The sequence below is a fragment of the Triturus cristatus genome, chromosome 11, assembly GCF_964204655.1.
Source record: "Triturus cristatus chromosome 11, aTriCri1.1, whole genome shotgun sequence".
NCBI classification, from domain to species: domain Eukaryota; kingdom Metazoa; phylum Chordata; class Amphibia; order Caudata; family Salamandridae; genus Triturus; species Triturus cristatus.
In genome coordinates, this window is record NC_140594.1 from 762,980,538 (window position 1) to 763,001,059 (window position 20,522).

The window sequence follows — 20,522 nt, forward strand, 5'->3', positions numbered from 1 at the left end:
CTGGTCTGGTTGGTTGCTCCAGACTGGCCCTTGATCCCCTCCAAAGGAGCAATCCCTCTGACCTTGCTGGTCAGAACCATCAGCTTATTTCGTTTTCCACAACAATTGCTTTTGCCAAGGCTTGTTTGTTTCGATCAAGTCGGATGGAGCAGGGGCATGCACAAAGACATCGGAGGGCAGGGGGAAGGAGAATAAGGGCAGCAAGCTAAGCACAGAGGCTAAGCAGGAGGTCAATGATGGGGCATAGAATTGGGCAATGGAGGGCAGGAGGAGTGGACTGGTACATCATGCTAAATGGAGGGCAGTGGCAGCACATCAGACCATGCATGGCAGGAGGGAGGAGGCAGCAAGCTAACTGTTCACAGAAGGCGGGTATTAAGAACTTTATTGTTTTTAAAATGTGTGTCTGTGCGAACTACTTAGAATATGAACAAGTATGCAGCATAATATCACTTTTATTCAGGAAGAAGAGGACGTTTGTGACTGTCACTCCGGACTCACTTGGCAGAAACACCCCCTGACCCTTGACCCCCATCGCAAAATGTAATGCCCGTGAAAAGGGTAGGTGAACGCATTGTTATATAGAATATAGTCCTGAGAGCACAATTGAAAATGAAAACTAGATATAGTGTATGGTATAAACTATGCACCAAAAATTGTGATATAAGGTGAACCGGGGCGTGAAATATAAAATGCAATACATCGTGCACAATGACAGATTCATTAGAGAGCGCGAGATAGCACAGGCACTAGCGTGTGCTATGCGATATGCACCTTGGAGTGTAATATGCACAGGGCAGTGTTGTGTAACCTAACTAGTCTCTAAAGTTGTAATATAAAATATGTGCTGGGGAGTGTAACGTTGCATATGCACTGTGACAAAGATATGGATCCCTGATTGTAATATGTATGGAATAGCGCTGTGCGTTATAACATAGGCATCGAGGAAGGCACGTTAAATGGGGCAATATAACCTGTGCGAAGGCAAGTGTGGCATGACATATTCACGGGGTGGTGTTACAGTGCACATGGGCTGGAGAGTGTCATAGCGGTGACTCTCAAGTGAGGTTCATCTCCTTTCCAGAGAGTAAAATAAAAAGTATTACACATCTGGTGGTGGATGTGTGTTTTATTAACCGTGAGGGGGGTTTCTTGCATAGGTTTGGTCACATTTTTGTCGAATCCCCTTTGAATGGCTTGGTGTGCATGTGTATTAAATGTGCCCATCAATAGCTACCCATGTTTGTATAAATAAACGGCAAGGGTGTCTATTTGGACAGTACCCACCGGCGGGGGTGCCGGGATTAGGCACGGTAGGGCGTCAGACACGTCAGAGCTTCACTAGCGGTGTAAATACATTCCACGTGGATTCATTGCATGCATAGTCACCTTTTAATAAATATAACACAAATCGTCATGGTGATAGGTATGTACGGTTTGTCCAGCATGTCCTAGGTGTTTCTATAAATATATATATAAAAAATAATAATAATAAAAAACAAAGGCCGGCCCCGGGGGGTGGGGTCCCCGGGGCCATAAGTGGCCTGAGGAGGGGGGCAACGCAGCCCCCTCCTAAACAATTAAAAAAAGAAAAAGGCCATGCCCCAGGGGTAGGGTTCCCCGGGGCCGATTAAGGCCTCGGGTGGGGGGCCACGCGGCCCCCTTCCAAATTTGTTTTTTTCTAAAAAACAAATTAGGGGGCAGACCCTGGGGGATGGGGTCCCCAGGGCCAATAAATTAGAAAAAGAAGGGGGGCACACAGCACCACTTCTTAAAAAAAAAATAATAATAAAAGAGCGGCATCGCGCCAGAGGCCACGCCCCCTCCTTGCAGCACTCTGCAAACATGCCCCCTGGTGAGTTGTAAGTTGGGGAATTAATTCCCCTTCAATACTGAGGGTCCCTGAGGGCCATCTAGCCCAACAGGTATCTCCAGTATGCGCCAGGGAGCTGCATTGCAGACAGGTGTTCTGAGGCCACGCCCCTTTTTACACCTCTCTGCAATGCAGCTCTCTGGCGCTTACTGGACGTACCTAGTGGGCTATTTTGCCCCTAGGGACCCTCAGGTTTCAAGGGGACTTAATCTCCCAACTTAAAACGGCCACAGGGCGTGTTTACACAGTGGGGAAGGGAGGGGACGGGGCCTGAGGTGACGTGTGCAAACACGCCCTGTGGCGCATTTTAAGTTGGGGAAATAATTCCCTTTCAATCCTGAGGGACCCTGGGGGCCAAATAGCCCACCAGAGGCTTCTAGTAAGCGCTACTGTGCTGCGTTGCAGAGAGATGGTGCAGGCCATGCCCCTTTTTACACCTCTCTGCAATGGCGCTTACTGGACATACCTAGGGGGCTATTTTGCCCCTAGGGACCCTCAGGATTCAAGGGGACTTAATCTCCCAACTTAAAACGGCCCCAGAGTGTGTTTACACAGTGGGGAAGGGAGGGGACGGGGCCTGAGGTGACATGTCAAACACGCCCTATGGCACGTTTTAAGTTGGGGAAACAATTCCCTTCCACTCCTGAGGGCCCCGGGGGCTAACTAGCCCACCAGGTGCTTCCAGTAAGCGCCACTGCGCTGCGTTGCAGAGAGGTGGTCCAGGCAGTGCCACTTTTTACACCTCTCTGCAATGCAGCTCTGTGGTGCTTACTGGAGGTACCTAGTGGGCTTGATGGACCCTGGGACCGTCAGGATTTAAATGAACTTAATCTCCCAACTAAAAACGGCCACAGGGTGTGTTTACACAGGGGTGAAGGGAGGGGACGGGGCCTAAGGTGACGTGTGCAAAAACACCCTGTGGCGCGTTTTAACCCCTTCGCTGCCAGGCCTTTTCCCCTCCTGTGCCAAGCCTTTTTTTGGATATTTGGGGTAGTGCGTGATGAGGCCCCTGTAACTTTTTGACCACATAAGGTATCCACGCCAAATTTGCGTCCTTTTCTTCCAACATCATGGGGATTCTAAAGGTACTCAGGGTTTGTGGATTCCCCTGGAGGGGTCACAGAAATGAGCCAAAATACTGCAAAATGTTGTTTTTTTCGGAAAAATGGGGAAAACGGGCTGCAAATGAAAGCATCTGGGTTTTTCCCTGCAAATGTTATCAAAAAAGGGTTTGTGGGGTTGAAATCACCAATTTCCCAGCTTTTAGGGGATACCAGACTTTTGTCAGAAACCCAACATTTTTTACACAGTTTTTCCATTTTTCTGGGACATAGGCTATTTTTGCTATTTTTTGTGCTTTTGACCTCCTTCCAGTTAATGTTAGAAATGGGTACAAAAGCAATAATGGATCCTGGAAAGCTACACATTTTAGAGAAGTAGACAAAATTCTGAATTCAGCAAGGGGTCATTTGTGTCGATCCATCAAGGTTTCTTTATAGAAACTAACAGTTAAATATAGGATAAATTGAAAATTAGTTGAAAAAAAAACAGCATTTTGTGTCAACGTTTTCACCTGTAACTTCTTCTAATTATGACAGCTCTTTGAAAGCAATATACCGTTACATCCGCTGGACATTACTGGTTGTGGGGATATATAGGACTTGTAGGTTCACCAAGAACCCGACGAACCCAGAGCCAAAAACTGAGCAGCAACTTGCAATGGTTTTTTATTATGTACCGGGTATATAGTAATTATTCTGTAAAAATGTGTACATGGAAAAATTGGTATGAAAGACACCTATGTTTTTCTGAAATGGGAACAAAATATAGAGTTTAGAAACAGTAGATATTTGCACATTTCCGAAATTGGGAATACTCATACTAGCAGGAGAATTATCAGTCATTTTTTAGAATTACTTCTTTTTTACACAATGGCTTTCATTTGGAAGACAGAAATGCATCGAAAGTCAATAGGTAATAACAGTTCCTTTACAAAGCTGAATTACCCTAAGTCTCCCGATAAAAATGGTACCTCACTTGTGTGGGTAGGCATAGTGCCCACGACAGGAAATGGCTCAAAACCCAACGTGAACACACCACATTTTCACAATGAAAATTTACCCTTTTTTTGTGAAGTGTCTAGCTGTAGTTTTTGAACACTAGCTCTACCGGCACCTAGTGAAATGTTGCAAACCTATACATTTTTTAAAACTAGACACCCAGGGAAATCCAGTATGGGGTGACTTGACTGCCTCCCACCAGGTTCTGTTACCCAAAATCCCTTGCAAACCTAAAAAATTGTCAAAAAAACACATTTTCCCCACATTTCTGTGGTGGAAAGTTCTGGAATCTGCATGGATCTACAAATTTCCACCCACCCCGCGTTCCCCAAAGTCTTACAAGTAAAATGGTACCTCACTTGTGCGGGTCGGCCTAGTGCACGCAACAGGAAACGGCACAAAACGCAACGTGGTCACACCTCAATTTCGCAGTGAAATATGACCTTTTTTGGCAAAGTGCCTAGCTCTAGTTTTTGAACCCTAGCTCTGCGGGCACCTTTGGAAACCTAGCAATCCTATACATTTTTGAAAACTAGACACCCAGGGGAATCCAGCATGGGGTGACTTGACTGCCTCCCACCAGGGTCTGTTACCCAGAATCCCTTGCAAACCTAAAAAATTGTCAAAAAACCCATATTTTCACCACAATTCTGTGGTGGAAAGTTCCGGAATCTGCGTGGAGCCACAAATTTCCATCCACCCCGCATTCCCCGAAGTCTTACAAGAAAAATGGTACCTCACTTGTGCGGGTCAGCCTAGTGCCCGCGATAGGAAACGGCACAAAACGCAACATGGTCACACCTCAATTTCGCAGTGAAAAATGACCCTTTTTTGGCAAAGTGACTAGCTGCAGTTTGTGAACCCTAGCTATGCCGACACCTATGGAATCCTAGCAAACATATATATTTTTAAAAAGTAGACACCCAGGGGAATCCAGGATGGGGTGACTTGACTGCCTCCCTCCAGATTCTGTTACCCAGAATCCCTCACAAACCTAATACATTGTCAAAAAAAACCACATTTTCCACACATTTCTGTGGTGGAAAGTTCTGGAATCTGCGTGGATCCACAATTTTCCACCCACCCCGCTTTTCCTAAAGTCTTTCGAGAAAAATGGTACCTCACTTGTGTGGGTCGGCCTAGTGCCCGCGACAGGAAACGGTGCAAAACACAACGTGGTCACACCTCAATTTCGCAGTGAAAAATGAAACTTTTTTGGCAAAGTGCCTAGCTGTAGGTTTTGAACCCTAGCTCTGCCGACACCTAGGGAAACCTAGCAAACCTATACATTTTTGAAAACTAGACTCCCAGGGGAATCCAGGATGGGGTAACTTGATTGCCTCCCACCCGGTTCTGTTACCCAGAATCCCTTGCAAACCTAAAAAATTGGCAAAAAACCCACATTTTTCACACATTTCTGTGGTGGAAAGTTCTGGAATCTGCGTGGATCCACAATTTTCCACCCACCCCGCTTTCCCTAAAGTCTTCAGAGAAAAATAGAACCTCACTTGTGTGGGTCGGCCTAGTGCCCGCGACAGGAAACGGCGCAAAACGCAACGTGGTCACACCTGAATTTCGCAGTGAAAAATGACCCTTTTCTGGCAAAGTTCCTAGCTGTAGTTTTTTAACCCAAGCTCTGCCGGCACCTAGGGGATCCTAGCAAACCTATACATTTTTGAAAACTAGACACCCAGGGGAATCCAGGATGGGGTGACTTGACTGCCTCCCACCAGGGTCTGTTGCCCAGAATCCCTTGCAAACCAAAAAAATTGTCCAAAAAAACACATTTTCCCCACATTTCTGTGGTGGAAAGTTCCGAAATCTGCGTGGATCCACAAATTTCCACCCACCCTGCATTCCACAAAGTCTTATGAGAAAACAGGAAACGGCGCAAAACGCAATGTGGTCACACCTCAATTTCGCAGTGAAAAATTGCCCTTTTTTGGCATAGTGCCTAGCTGTAGTTTTTGAACCCTAGCTCTGCGGGCACCTTGGGAAACCTAGCAAACTTATACATTTCTGAAAACTAGACACCCGTGTGCTTCCAGGGAGGTATGGCTTGCGTGGATCCCCAAACGTTTCCTTACCCAGAATCCTCTGCAAACCTCAATTTTAGCTGAAAAAATCTAATTTTTCACACATTTTTGTGTGGGAAAGTTGTGGCATCACCAGGCTCACTCAAATTTCCCACCACCCAGCGTTCCCCCGGGTCTCCCTGTAAAAATGGTGCCTCACTTTTGTGTGAGGCCCAAGTACCCGCGACAGGCAAGGTCCCAAAACGTAGTGAGGCGACATCAAAATTGTCTAACTCAAAACCACCTGGTTTTGCAAGGGGGGTCACTTGGGTTTTTGGCCCGGTGCTCAGCGGCCATCTAGGGAAACATACCAAACCCATACATTTCTGAAAACTAGACACCGGGGGCTTCCAGGGAGGTATGGCTTGCGTGGATCCCCCAGCGTTTCCTTACCCAGAATCCCCTGCAAACCTCACTTTTAGCTGAAAAAATCACATTTTTCACACATTTTTGTGTGGGAAAGTAGTGGCATCACAGGGCTCACTCAAATTTCCCACCACCCAGCGTTCCCCCGGGTCTCCCGGGAAAAATGGTGCCTCACTTGTGTGGGAGGCCCAAGTACCCGCGACAGGCAAGGGCCCAAAACGTAGTGAGGCGACATCTAAATTGCCTATCTCAAAACCACCTGGTTTTGCAAGGGGGGTTACTTGGGTTTTTGGCCCGGTGCTCGGCGGCCATCTAGGGAAATGTTAGAAATGAGGGTCTCTGGTTGGCGCAGGTAAGTACCAGCGACAAGCAGGGACCCTGTACTTCTAGTCAGGGCGAAGGATGGCTCTTTAGAATAACCCCTGCTCACCCTCTAGGTGCGTGGCGCGAGCAGTCAAGGCTAAACTTCAGGGCGTACACAGTTAAGCACTTGCAATTATACACACAGCAAATACCTTGCATGCACCACAAACGGACACCAGGCAGGTTGTATACAAAAATAAGGCTTTTATATATTTGAAGCAGACTTAGTACAAGACCCAGTAACGGTGAAACGGTGGGGCCATGATCTCTATTATTACGGAAAGTTCTTTTATTCGGAACGTTCTTCTTATGCGGGGCAACAAGGTGAACTGTGGGTCTTAGCGCGCTTCGCGCTGAGACGGTGACCTGGGGGCACGCCTCAGACGGCAGGGAAAACAAACGTTGCGGACCCTGGATCTGATGCGAGCTCGCGGTCGAGTTCGTATGTTACAGTACCTTGTTTCTTTTAGTAAAGGCGGGTGCGGGCGTCCAGCGGCTCTTCAGAAGGGCGAGGCGGCGTCCGGGGCTCCCACGCTTTACGGGGGGATCTGGTCCTTCAGGCTCACAGGAGGAGTGGTGTGTTCAGGTTGGCAGGTCAGCAGAGCGGGGCAGCCGGGTACGTTTTACACGTCCGTGCCGTCCGAGGCTTTTGAGATGCTCACAGCGCCGATTCCGGCGGGAGGGGTGAAGGTGCGCAGCGGGCCTCCAGCGAGCGAGGTGACGGGGGCAGCCCAGCACGGCGTAGGGAGAGCGGCTTGGATCGAGCGAGGCTTTTCCCAAGGCAGGGGCGGCTAAGCAGTCCGGTCACGGCTCAAGGAGGGGCTGATGGGCATGGGAGTCACGGCTCCGGCGAGGGAAGGAACACCACAGTCCAGCGGTAGGCGAGTGAAGGTCAGGATGAGCCCAATGGTCCTGGGGCTCAGTTCAGGGGGCAAGCTCGCTTCCAGGCCCTTGGAGATCGTTTTTGAAGCAAAGTCTTAGTAAAGGGTTCCTCTTCTCTCCTTTGGCAGTAAGGTCACCACTGCAGGCCAGTCCCCCAGGATAGGGACAGTCTTCCTCCGTACAGCTTTCCTGGCGCCTCCTCCTCAGGCAGAGATTTTTCTTGGTTCAAAGCGGATCTGATTTCTTAGGAGCAGAGCTCCTTCTTTTATACACCATTTCTTTTGTTCTTCCAGGCCAGGGGGCCTGCGCCTGGTTCAGTCCGGTTTCTGAACACTTGGTTGACATGATGCAGGCTGCTTCTTTCAGGGTGCAGGGCAGAGCCATCAGATGCTCCACAGGGGGTGGAGCCAGCATTGTGGTGGCAGAGCACAGCCCTATTCAGAGTCCAGGTGTACTCCTCCCACCCATCTATCTGTCAATCTTCCTATTCACCACCAGGCTATCTAGCCCTGCCCATCTGGGTTTCCCCAGCCCTGTCACTCACACAAGCCAGATTATCGCCCACCCCTAGCTACTGATATCTCATGATCGATGGGCTGGAGAAGCTTCAGCATCTTAAGAGGATTAATAAACACTTTACAGGGCTGCATTATGGAAAAGTAGTGGTAATTATTGTATTCTAAAGTTCACTGGGTTTGGCACTTTTATCAGTACTAGATGTTATGGACAGACCATATTAATGGGCAATGGGAGTGGTAAAGTAGATGGAAAAAGGAACAGTGTTGATGGTGTTGTCCTCTACATTTTTTGGCAGTTGATTGGTAAATGGTGATTTTTAGTAAATATTTAGTCATCAATGGTACAAATCGGACTTTGTTTTGTCAATACAATTTCCTATCAGGCAGCTCTGGTCATTATGACTGTGTGGAGAAAAATAGACAGAACTATGTGCTATGATTTCACTAATATATTTCTTTTGAAAATTATTCATCTAGAAAAAATGGTTGGGTTCGTTTTACTTTTTTGTGTGATCTAATTGAGTGTTATTTAAAAAAACATAACGTGATGCCTAATTCAGGGTTGAATTAATTTGGAAAATCTTCTCCTAATTTGATAAAATGTCCTTCTACCTAGAAATAGTCTTGTCAAGGAAATTCCTTAAATCGAATGTCACCTCATCCGCAGTGTTTCAAGCAAACTCTTTCTTTGATCACCACAATTAAGAAGGATTCTAGGACCTGCAGTTCTAATTCCAAAATGTGAAGACACTCTTGCCTCTACTTCCCTCCTCTTGCACCATTTTCCAAGCCACGGATTTTGAGCTGTGAATGTCCTCTGTACAGTCATGTTCCTCTGCCCAATGTGGGTGGTTTTTGTTTTGTTCCTAACCTCACACTAATCAACTGTGTGTGTGAAGACCTAGGTCTGTTCCCTCATGAGCGTTGTCCTGGACCTCTCAACCTAGAGGAGCACACCAAACATCCTTCATTTCTTTAGCAGTGGTCTACCTTACCTGTCATGGGTTCATCATGCAGAGTAGGGATGGCAGCATACATTGGTTTGTGAATCAGCAGTTGTTATCAGACCTTTTATCTGTGTCACAGGAATAGAGGCCTCCAGGCCCACTTGCGTGAATTTCTATATATTTGTGCTATCCAATTTTCTAGCACTTACATATCAGCGCATGGTATGTGTGCATATGTGTGTAGCAGTGTGGTGCATCTATTGTGTGAAGGAGTAAACCAGATTATTAGAGGCTAGGGCTTTCAGTGTTTTCCTTGAGCCAAGAGGGCAGAGACCAAGATACTGAAGTGGGGAAAGAGGAGACAGCCCATTTTAGAAATTAGACTATGTCTTTTTGCTGAGAGTGGCTCCGATTGGTCTCCCTGAGCACTGCCATTTGGTGTATGATGGGGGTGAAGTTTGAGACTGAAGTCTCTACTATTCATACTGTGAAGGGTTCTTCAGTTGAGTACAGCAATTGCCCCCTTCCTGACCACTGTTTAGTGGGCCTATTGACAGCCAGATGCAGAAAACATGCCAGTCTTTGTCCGTCTGTTGCGGGTGCTACAAACTGGAGATGACATTGCTGTGAGGAGCATCACTCTACACAAAGGCTGCATGTAGAGAACAGTCTGGAGAGGACACACAACAGGAACAACCACCAAAGACCATTTCTAATAGTACAGCCAGAGTATCTACATACCTTGTCTGCTTTAACAGCATGAAAGTTGGAGTTGCTGACCCACTTCTTGCTCCAGTTCCAAATTCTCAGGAAGTGATACGCAGAGTTTGCTGAGAACTGCTGTGCAGCCAAAGCTGGTGCCTGCCTGACAGCCAATTCTCAAAGGTGAGCAGACATCCCCTGGAGCCTGACCTTGATGGAAGAGCTTTCTTTCTAAGTTAGGGTCATGCTGCCTGCAGAAGTGTGCCTTGAGGTGTTCCCAAGGCCACTTATTTCAGACTTTGGCGCTCAATGCAATTGAAGCCCAAAAGATGATGGTTGCCTAATGAATGGGGAAGCTTTGTGAAATTTCTTGGTGGTAAGTCCTCTTCAGTACTTGATGGCCAACTTTCTAGAGAAGTATAGACACATACATTATTGCAACTATACACCAGGGTCTTCTGGAGGGTGATAGGTTTGTCACCAATTTAGTCCTCATTGTGAGAAACACAGCCATGTCAATTTGTCTCTAAACAGGAGTTTACATTCGAATAAGGATTACGAGATGTGCTAGAACACTGCACATCTCAGCCTCTTTCCCTGAACATATGTTGCAAAGAAAGACTTGGTGAAATGTGTGCAAAGAAAACACAACAGAACGAGAGGAAAGGCATCTGGGAATCAGTATGCCAAAAGAGATCCCTACAGTTATTTCCCATTCCTTGAAAATGGTTGTAAATCCACATTTAGAATTTTCTGTACCTTCCTATATTGGTAAAGCAGGTGTTTTAATTTCTCCTTGGTTTGCCCGCACATTTCACAACAAGGGCTTTTACATCTAAAAATGCTATATTTTTTAGGTCGAGCCGAGCCAGCGTAAGAGGGCTGCACTTTGCACAAGCGCTACTGTCTACTTGTTATTTCGCGCTGTGATTTTGACAAGCGCTAATTTTTGTCCCTGTGCTAACGATCTAGAGCTGACAAATTATACAGATATCCGAGCCCACATGGGAAAGGATCTACATCCAGCAGTAAGTGTTGCAGGAACTTGAGAGATTCAAGCTGCTGGGGACATGTCCCAGGTAATGAGATGCAGAACGCGCTCTCTATGTCCCTGGTGTGTGTTTCTTATAACACATTAGGTATTTAAATAATACTTGTTTTCTTTATATTTTGACATAAGAATTAGTTAACTATATTAAAGATGTCACCACATTAAAACCACACTTTTTGTTTGTTGCCACTACTTTTAACCCCGCTGACTGAGGTTAAATGGAATGGCCCGGGAAATCCCCTTTCATAAAAGAACCTTGGCTAGAAGATTCCCTACGGGGTGCAGCTATTTTCTCTGAGCCACCTGTGTAGGAGAGTAGGATCTGCTTCACATGGGTAGCCCCACTTTTTGCTGGTGTTTCACTGTTTTTTTACCTTAGTCTGGCTGTCGCCCTGCTAATCAGGACCACAGCCTAGCTGCTTCCTTTCTAAAATGGTTTGCATGTACATCAGGTACATATCTAATTGGATTCTGGAGTGCCTTAAAAGCCCCTAGTATATGGTATACTATGTACCTAGGGCATAGGTACCTCAGAGGCCTACCAGGGGCTGAAACATTTATTATGCCACCCCTGGGAAGCACTCCAAAATGGCACCACAGGTCTGCTACTGCAGCCTGGGTAAGGGTGTGCATGCACCCCATACTGTGGCATAGGCTACCTATATCACTACCATTGCACACACATATAAAACCTATAAGTCACTCCTATGGCAGGCCTTAACAATCCTAAAGGCAGAGTGCTTGGTTTTTATGTGAGAGGGTGCCCATGCATGAGCAGAGCCCCTCTGCAGCGTTCGGAGTATCTCCTCTGATGCTGTTTGTGGTGCAGCCTGACCATATACTCTTAAGTGCATTATAACCTTGCGGTAAATGCTAACTTTGGGATGGCTGCACGGAAACATGTCTTGTTTGGTGTCAAACGCTTTGGAATACTACCCCCCCCCAGCCAGTTCTGACGGCGGGGGTAGCATTCCACCCTTCTAGAGGGAGAGACATGTTCACACTGGTCTAACCCAGTAGGACTTTCCTGAGCCCTGGCATAACAAAATGGATGCCTCTGCCACAGACACGGGTCTGGCCTCCTGCTGGTGACCGAAACTCCGGCAGGGGAGGCCTGGACAATAGGTTTCCTGTCCCAGACAGGCATATGTGTATTGGGGCTGGGCGGGAGCACTCTCTGGTGCTTTCAAGTCCTGCACTGGGGGCACACTTGGTGTCCCTGTGCATAGCCCAGTTCAAACCGGTTGCAGGGGCTACCTGCCCCTGCTCTGGTGTGAAACTGGACAAAGGAAATGGGTGTAACCACCCCTCTTTCCAAACCCTCCCATAGGTGGGTACCTGGAGTATGTCCAACCCCCAAACTTAGTATAAGTATGGGAACCCAGTCCATGCGACTTTAGATTACCCTGGACGAAACTCTGCAATATATATCCTGGACCTTCGACATTCTATCCTGACTAGAAGACTGAAGAAATCTCCCTTGGAGTCAAAGAGTGACTCCCCTGCTTGGCAGGCACCAAAGAAGCAACTGACCTGTCTGCATCGCTGAAGCTCCCACTAGAAGCCAAAGTCTTTGCATCACCAGAGGTGGATTTTCAGACTTCCTGAGGCTACCCTGAGTCCACAGCAAAGCTGAGGCCCGTGGCTTTCGTGGGTGATGTGGAACCGTGACCCCTGGACACAGTGAACTTTTGCAGCAATGCTATCTTCCTGGTCTTCCTCAAAGTTGTGCTTTGGGCTCCGAGTAGCCCCAGCCTTGAACACCTCCTGCACCAAAGATTGCTGGCCTCCACTCCATGAGTGACCCATGGGCCAGTTTCAAGTGTAACAACTTGAGGATCCTTCACGATCGCTAGCCCATTGGCTAGTACGTCCCCACGAAGGCAACTCCACTTCTACTTGGGCTTTCCTGGTTGCTCCAGACATGCTCTGACTTACTCTTGCTGGGTGAGTCCCTCAGAGCTTGCTGGTCTACATCGCAGTCCTTTCTCTGATTTCCAGTGACTTGCCGTTGCCAAGGCTTGTTGGGTCCATTCTGGTTGCCGACACCGCAGCACTCGACAGACTTTCTGGGACAGCTGGAATCCGGCTCGTGGACTTCGTTAATGCCTCCTGGACCTCATGGCTGAAGAGTCAAGACACCCATCAACTCACCTGAAGCACCCAACATCTGTGGGCATTGGACCATCCTGCCCACGGTCACTGGCTAGTGACCCAGACTCTGTCACCTCTGCTTTCAGGTTCCTTTGATCCTAGATCCAGGCTTGGACCTCTTTGGACACTTCTCCTCTTCACGGCAGCAGCAGTTCTTTGCCAGCTTCCATTGCAATCGACGACGCGACCCGACACCAAAAGACACCTATGCACCCGGCTTCCCTTGGTGAGGTAACTCGAGTACTCTGGTGCTCCCGTGGGTGCTAGCCCTAGAACTTCTTAAGTCCAAAAGGGTTTGGTCCTGACTCAATTCTAAGTGTCCCGAATCTTTAAATTTCCAAACGTGACATTGCCCATAGGAGCTAACGGGAACCCGCGGTTGTGTTTGCACACTGCATACAGTCCCCGTGGGTCCCCTGTGTCACTACCTTGGGTGGTTCCTTGGGGTCCCAGCGATTCTACAGGCTCTAGGCCTTGTGTCTATTTCAGTCGTGGTTCTTATACCACTGTTTTGGTATATGGTTTGGTACGTCCCAAGGGCCCAAACGTGTATTTGTGCTATTACTGTTGATTGCTAACTTGTAAATTAAGTACTTCGGACTCCAGTCTCATAAAGAGACTAGAGGGGTGTGTTTTAACCTAAATACATATATTTTGAATATATACCTGGTGTGGTTGTCCTTTAATTTGATCATTCAAGAGATTATAGATTGGTAAAACAAGCTGCTTTACATTCCTTCAAGACTTAGCCTGAAGGCTGCTCTCCATAGCTACCACTAGGATAGCTTTCAATATAGGTTGACTTTAACCAATTCAACATAAGGGGTTGTTTGGACTGATACAAGGTGCCCACTAGAACTAGTGGACAGCATATATCAGGCCACATTCTCACAACCTGCTGCTGAAACAAACGAGAGACTAATGCAAATCCCAGCAGACTACTAAGGGAAGACTCTCAGCTAATAAATGAGTCATTTTTGGCACCACCAGTTTCCTAGCAGCATGTCCTACATGTTCTGTTTCACAGGAACATTTTCATGCAACGTAAACATTATTGAGTATTATAACATACACATCACAGAAAAAACTAGCCCAAACGTTACCCCAGATATATACACTTAAAAAAATGTATTTAGCTCAAATTCAACACAATATTTTCTTTTATGTTAACTAAATTCATAAGTCTTAGATTACCATCTTTACTGCCTCAAACATAGTTTAATATTTTCTTTCAATAGAGAACATTTGCCATTCAAACATGACTACAGAAATATTAATTAATAGCAAGATTGACTCCGCATCACCAGACTAAAGGTGGAAGGCACGTTTTCGTAGCCTGTTTGCTGTATTTAGGGCACTGCTCGAACGGCTAGTATTAGTCACTGTCAGGCTGTCACTCCCATGGCTGCCCTTGGCTGGACTCCGGAACCCCTGCTCACGGGGCAGCAATCACTGCCCTGCTGGAAGCGGCACATCACCATGCAGCTGAATCAGAGGGACGGGGCACAGAAAGCGCGACTTGATCAAGTCCTGTGAGTCATGCATTCCTCAGATTTCGGCACTGCTCCTGCTGCACTCTGTCAAAAGTAGCCCTTGGGTTCTGTTCTCATTGTACCTGGTGCAGCACGCTAACAACATAACGCAAAACCAGTGGAAATCAAGACATTACTACTTACCACCTAGGAACCTCAAACTTCATCCTCATTAGCACCTGGAGGCCATTAATTATCTCGCTGGCCAGATGTCCACATCCAATCATTCATTCGATGCTTGCTTCTCTCATCCCGTCAACAGGACATGGACCAATTATACTCCGTCCTTGCGTGTCCCACAGTGTGATGTAGTGCACAGTATGCTCTCACTGATTTATTCACGTACCCTGGGAGGAGGACACCGCCTACTGCACCTTCGCCTTAAAGTTGCGGAACCGAAAGATATAGCACCTACAGGCCATTGCTTGCTATAAAATCCTTATCTTTCAGCATGATGATCATCTATCCAATGTTTGTCTCAGCCCCTCCAACACTTACTACACTGCAGTCGCCAGCTTGAGACAACATGGGCTGCTGTCATTAAAAAAAGCATGCTAAAGGGGGCCTAATTCGACAGGCACACCTACATTTACAGCGTCAGGCATAAGGGGGCGCTACCAGTTGCTTAAAGACGGGTCCAGAAAAGGAGGGCTTGAAATATTATGGCAGAACTTTGTGCTAGCTCACACCATTGACAAGCAAATCCCTCAGATGTCTTGCAAAATAACATGAGGTATGAGCACTTTGTTGCTTGTCACTGTTGTCTGTCGCTGGCTGCGAGCTCCTACCAGCAAGAAGAGTTATGGCCACTGGTGCCAAACCATCCGGTGCCATATTAAACTCTTGTTTCTAATGCTAGCGTCTGGCTTCTCAGGCACATTACGTTTGCCATGCCTGCTATTTAACAAGATCCCTTGCACCAGTTGCCCAACCCACGCTAATTCAGACGCTCCAAGAAAAGCCAGCACATGCAGAAAAACCCGCTTCTCCTGGAGAAGGCGAGGGACAGAATGGACCGTGCCACCATTATGGTGGTCACACTGTCCCTGGCAAGGCGTAGGGGGGGGAGGCCATGTCAGCAAATGACGCAGCGCTCCCTCCTCCTGCATTGTCCAATAGAAGAGGCTGCCTCTGTTTGACTGCGCACAGGTTGACCGGTTTGATCCGGTCGGCCTGGGGGCACCCTCCTTAAAAGGGGGCTGTGGGGAGCAGAACAGTCTCTTGTTCTTGCTCCCCACAGGAACATTCACTGGGCCGGCGGTGGGCCCGTAATCTCTTTTCTTTTGTTTTTTTAGGTTATGTGGAATAAAGCGGAGGAGGAAGGTCCGGCGTCTCTCTCGTCTTTACAGGTCCGTCGGAGGATTGGAGGAGCACAGCCGGTTCGAGTCGACAGTTTGCCAAGCCGCCACTGCCAGCGTGTTCGGCGTGCCGCAGGGTCCCAGAGGCAGCGGAGCTTCAAGAATGCTCGGGATTGCTGGCTGCCCCCCCCCCCTTTTTGGGAGTGTGGTAAGTGGTGCAGGCGGTGGGGGGAATAAAGTGTTGGCGGGCGCGGCACGGCGGATACTGCTGGTGACTCTTGGTGGGCAATGTGCTTTGTGCAGCGAGGGAGCGGTGAGTGACCCTGAGTTTTGAACGCCAAGGGATTGTAACTCGCACAAAGTGCAGGGCAGAAGCGCTTGCTTAGATATTGATTGCCGTTGTCTTTGTGATCGTTTATCGTACTGCTTTAGAACTGAAGGCAATGGTATGCTTTCATTTTAACTGAAGAGCTCCTGCAGCGAGTGAACCTTCGGGTCGTGCGCGCGCTATATAAAGCATGCATATTTTCTTGGCTCTCTGTACTTGTTACATGAGGTTTTTTGAAAAGTATTGATTGTGCATGATTAATCAGAGGCACTGTTTGTTTTAGTCACCTATCTCTCAGGCTAAAGTGGGGGCAGTGGTAACTCCTTCAGTAAGGTTGGGAAATGAGTGTGGCAGTCAGTGGCTTTAGGTTCTCACTCAGAAGTGTTCAATGCACTGTTACTCAGTGTAAAGGGTGGGCAGTTGTATTGTCTGCTGTAAAGGGGGGACTTATTTTTTTCTGTTGCCATTTGCTACCTACTGTGAAGATTAGGCAGTCAATCCTTGGTCTTTCAATATCAATGTTTGCTCAGTCTAAAGTGTAGGTCAACGGTATCTACGCCACTACGGTGGGGAGATAATTAAGAGTGCTGTGCTCATAGTGTGTGTTGCTGGGGGTCTGCAGCGCACTAAATAGGAGCGCGTTAAGTGAAGTGTGGCTAGTAGTGGTGGGGTAACAAACTGGTAGGGCTTCGCGCAGCAAAACCAACTTTATTTGTGTTTCCACAGCCCCAGCACACATTACGGGGCAGACAAGACGGTGCCAGGATCAAGGAAATCACTGGAGGTCATTGGAGAAACACGCTTGGGCGGCACCAGCTAGCCAGCATCTCATCGCTTCTGGGAGCCACAGAGGGTTTGAGCGGGCGGCTCACCTGAGCCTACTGGGTTAGCAAGTAGGTCGTGGCTCTGGTTGCGTGGGTGCAAGGGTTGGCTGGTGGCTGCTGCTTCTAAAAGGTAAGGGGTGACACAGTCAACTATCTGGGGCTACGGTTACGTGTGCAGGCAGGTCCCATATAATTTTACATCTTTTCGCCATGGCCCCTCCGGTTCGGCGGAACGAGAAGCGATCGCGCACCGACGTCTTGCTGGAGGCTTTAATGCGGCAAATCCAGGTCATGGGGAAGACCCTCAACAGGTTACAAGATAAGGTGGAGGATCCTGAGGTGCCAGAAGGGAGGGGTAGGCGGCCTATTGTCCCACCAAAAAACTACTCCCCGCCACTGCCAAAGAGGAACAGGCGCAGGCCATGTGGGGGAGGGGCAGGGGTGACAGCAAGAAGTGAGCCTGCACCCACGCCAAGCCCTCAGGGTGATGGGGGCGTGGGTGACGCAGTACCACCAGCAGACACACCGGCCCCCTCGGGCGAAGGGGGCCCAAGTGGTGCAGTGCCTGTAGGACCCATTGTTGTCCCCGCCCTCCCCCCGGGGGATGGGACTGGGGGAGCCACGCCGGCTCAGCCTGATATAGCCGCCAACCTGGCGGTAGTTCTACCTTGGCTGGAGATGGTAGGGAACTGGTCTCACGCCGCAGGGGCGACATCCGGGGGGGGATGCCATTGAAAGGGCAAAGAAATTAATGGCTGAACTAGGAAAGGGGGGGCCAAGCGAGGTGCCGGCAATACTGGCAAGGGGTGCAACACCCGTTGCCACAGCACCGGTCCCCGGTGGCGAAGGTGTCCGGGTAATAACCAGCGACGCGAAGAACACAGAAGCGGGCAAGACGGCTGCTGCTGCAGCACCAGCAGGTACGAGGGCAACACTGCCTCCACTAGGTTTGGGAGAGATGCGCTCCAGGGGGGAACAGTTGGAGCGGCATTTGTCGAAAGAGACTTAGGAAAGGATCTGGAAGGGGGAATATGTTAGCATATTTTCCCTCTTGATTGATGAGGCAGAAAGAGAAGAGGCTAAGAAGAACAAGGAATGGACACACTACAAAGAATGGTCCAACGTAGTCCTGAAATACAGAGTAGAGGAGAATTTAGCCAATTGGATACAGGGCTTCACTATATTCATGGCCGTCATGTTAGAGCGTTTCCCAGAGGTGGGATCTGAGATGGTATGTTATCAGAATAGGATCACCATCGCCCACGCTACACAGGGAGGCGATGGGTGGAAGGAATATGACAAGGAGTTTAGGAGGGCAAAAGCACAGGATCCAACTCTAAGATGGAGCCAGAAAGACATGTTTATTCATCTGAGACATTTGGTAGAGGGAGCAGCTGATAATGAGCGGGGGAAGGTAACTGACACCGTTCGGTCCCAGCCCTTTAAAACAGGCCCCACCGGTAACACGGGGGGGTCACGGGGAAGGCAAGGAACACTGGTAAAAAAGGCGTCTGCTTTGACTTTAACAAAAGAACCTGCAGTAGAGCGCCAGGCACATGTAGGTTCAAGCATTCCTGTGGTTACTGCGGGAATGCATCCCATCCCGAGTCCAGGTGTCACAAGAAGTCCAGGATCAAAGGGGGCAAGAAGCAAGGATAGCATTGTACTGCTAGGAAAGGCTAGATCCCCATTTAACGTTAGCGCTTTGATACCTTGGTTAGAGTCATACAATTGCCCCGAAACAGCCAGAACGATCAGGGAGGGGTTTGTTGAAGGTTTCAGGATACCAGCCCAGGGCTACAACGGGGTGGCGCACTGCCGGAACCAGCTGTCAGTTAGGTCCAATGTAGACATAGCAACAGCAAAAATCTTTAAGGAGGTGAGCCTGGGTAGGGTGGCGGGGCCATTTGATGACGTCCTATGAAGAATGTTGTGTGTTCCCCTCTAAGAAAGCGCCAGGCGAATTCAGACTGATACACAATCTTTCTGCACCAAGGGGCAGTTCAGTGAATGATGCCATCTTTGACACACTTTGTAGTGTGAAATATACTTCTTTTGACCAAGCGGTTGACATGCTTAGGTCACTTGGTAAGGGAGCTTTGCTGGCGAAGGCCAACATTGAGTCCGCTTTTAGACTGCTACCGGTCCACCCTGCAGATTTTCACTTACTAGGTTTCCAGTTTCAGGGGAAGTATTACGTCAACAAATGTATGCCAATGGGTTGCTCAGTGTCCTGCGCCTACTTTGAGAAGTTTAGCTCCTTTTTGGAATGGGCATTCAGGAGGGAGTCGGGACATCATTGGGTGCTACATTATCTGGATGATTTTCTTTTTCTGGGGGCGCCACAATCTGGGGAATGCAGGGCAGCATTGTCAAAGTTTTGCACCTGGATGCAGGAGTTTGGTGTGCCCCTGGCACCTGGTAAGACAGTGGGATGGATCAAGCACAGCAATTGAATTCCTGGGGATTGAATTAGATTCTGTCCAGGGGGTCTCGAGATTACCAGCGGACAAAGTCAAAGATTTCGGGGTGACATTGCAACACTGCCTCAACAAGGATAAGGTTACACTGCACCAGTTACAGCAAGTGGTAGGCCAGTTGCATTTCGCACTACGCATAATCCCAATGGCGCGCCCATTTTCCCGCACCATCGCACATGCCATGTCGGGCCTCAGGGAGAAGCATCATCACACCAGGCTGTCCGGCAAAGTAAGGCAGGACATGTTGATTTGGAAAGCATTCTTGCGTGATTTCAATGGGAGAGTGGTGTGGCCTAGCCCACCTAGGTCCAGCCAGAGCTCGCCCTGATGACTGGTGCCGCAGGTAGCGAGGGATATGGGGACATTTTGGGGTGCGAATGGGTAGCTTAGCTATGGCCAGATTGGTGGAAAACATCTGGGCTCACCACGAACATAAGCTTCGTATGGGCGGAGGAACTAAAAAACCAGTCTGTAATATTCTGGTCCGACAACATGGCAGTAGTGGAATGCATAAACAACCAAACGGCTAAATGTGGCATGATGCTGCGCTTGTTGAAGGAGACTGTGTTACAATGCATGAAATTGAATGTCCTTTTTAAAGCTAAACACGTGCCAGGTATTCTGAATCACGCGGCTGACGCATTGTCTCGTTTCAAAATGCAGGCATTCAGGTCACACGTCCCAGAGGCAGCAGTGCACCCAACACCTTTCCCAGAACAACTGTGGCAGCTTGGTGCCCCCGAGTATTGAACCTCGTTGCAGCGAGCCTAGCGCCCAGAACCAGGACTGCCTACGAAGGGGCGTTTGGGTCTTTTTGTTTGTTCTTGGGGAAACAGTGGGAGCACAAATGGCATAATCAAGAGTCAGTAGTTGAATATCTTGCCTTCATGAAGGAACAAGGGCGCATGGTATCAGGGGCTAGAAGACATATCTCAGCCATATCATTTTTTGCAAAGATGAACGGAGAGGGGGATCCCACAAGGAACTTCGTGGTACGCCAGACACTGAAAGGATGGCAACGCCTGCAGGGAGGGCAGCCGGATGTCAGGAGACCCATAGGTTTAGAAAC

General features: G+C 48.5%; 1 protein-coding gene across 2 annotated transcripts in view; it reads left to right on the plus strand.

The window, feature by feature from the left end:
• The first annotated feature begins 15,713 nt into the window (after nt 1-15,713).
• The window catches only part of LOC146785418 (uncharacterized), a 75,021-nt gene continuing 70,212 nt past the window's right edge, over nt 15,714-20,522 (plus strand). The window contains exons 1-2 of one of the 2 annotated variants that reach the window (XR_014970396.1): nt 15,714-16,029; nt 16,876-17,103. Coding sequence is in view for 1 of the 2 variants with exons in the window: in XM_085633221.1 (XP_085489347.1) it covers nt 15,985-16,029 (45 nt within the window). In the remaining variant the exon portion in view is untranslated. The remainder of the gene's footprint in view (nt 16,030-16,875; nt 17,104-20,522) is intronic. The other variant, XM_085633221.1, reaches the window with a different exon arrangement.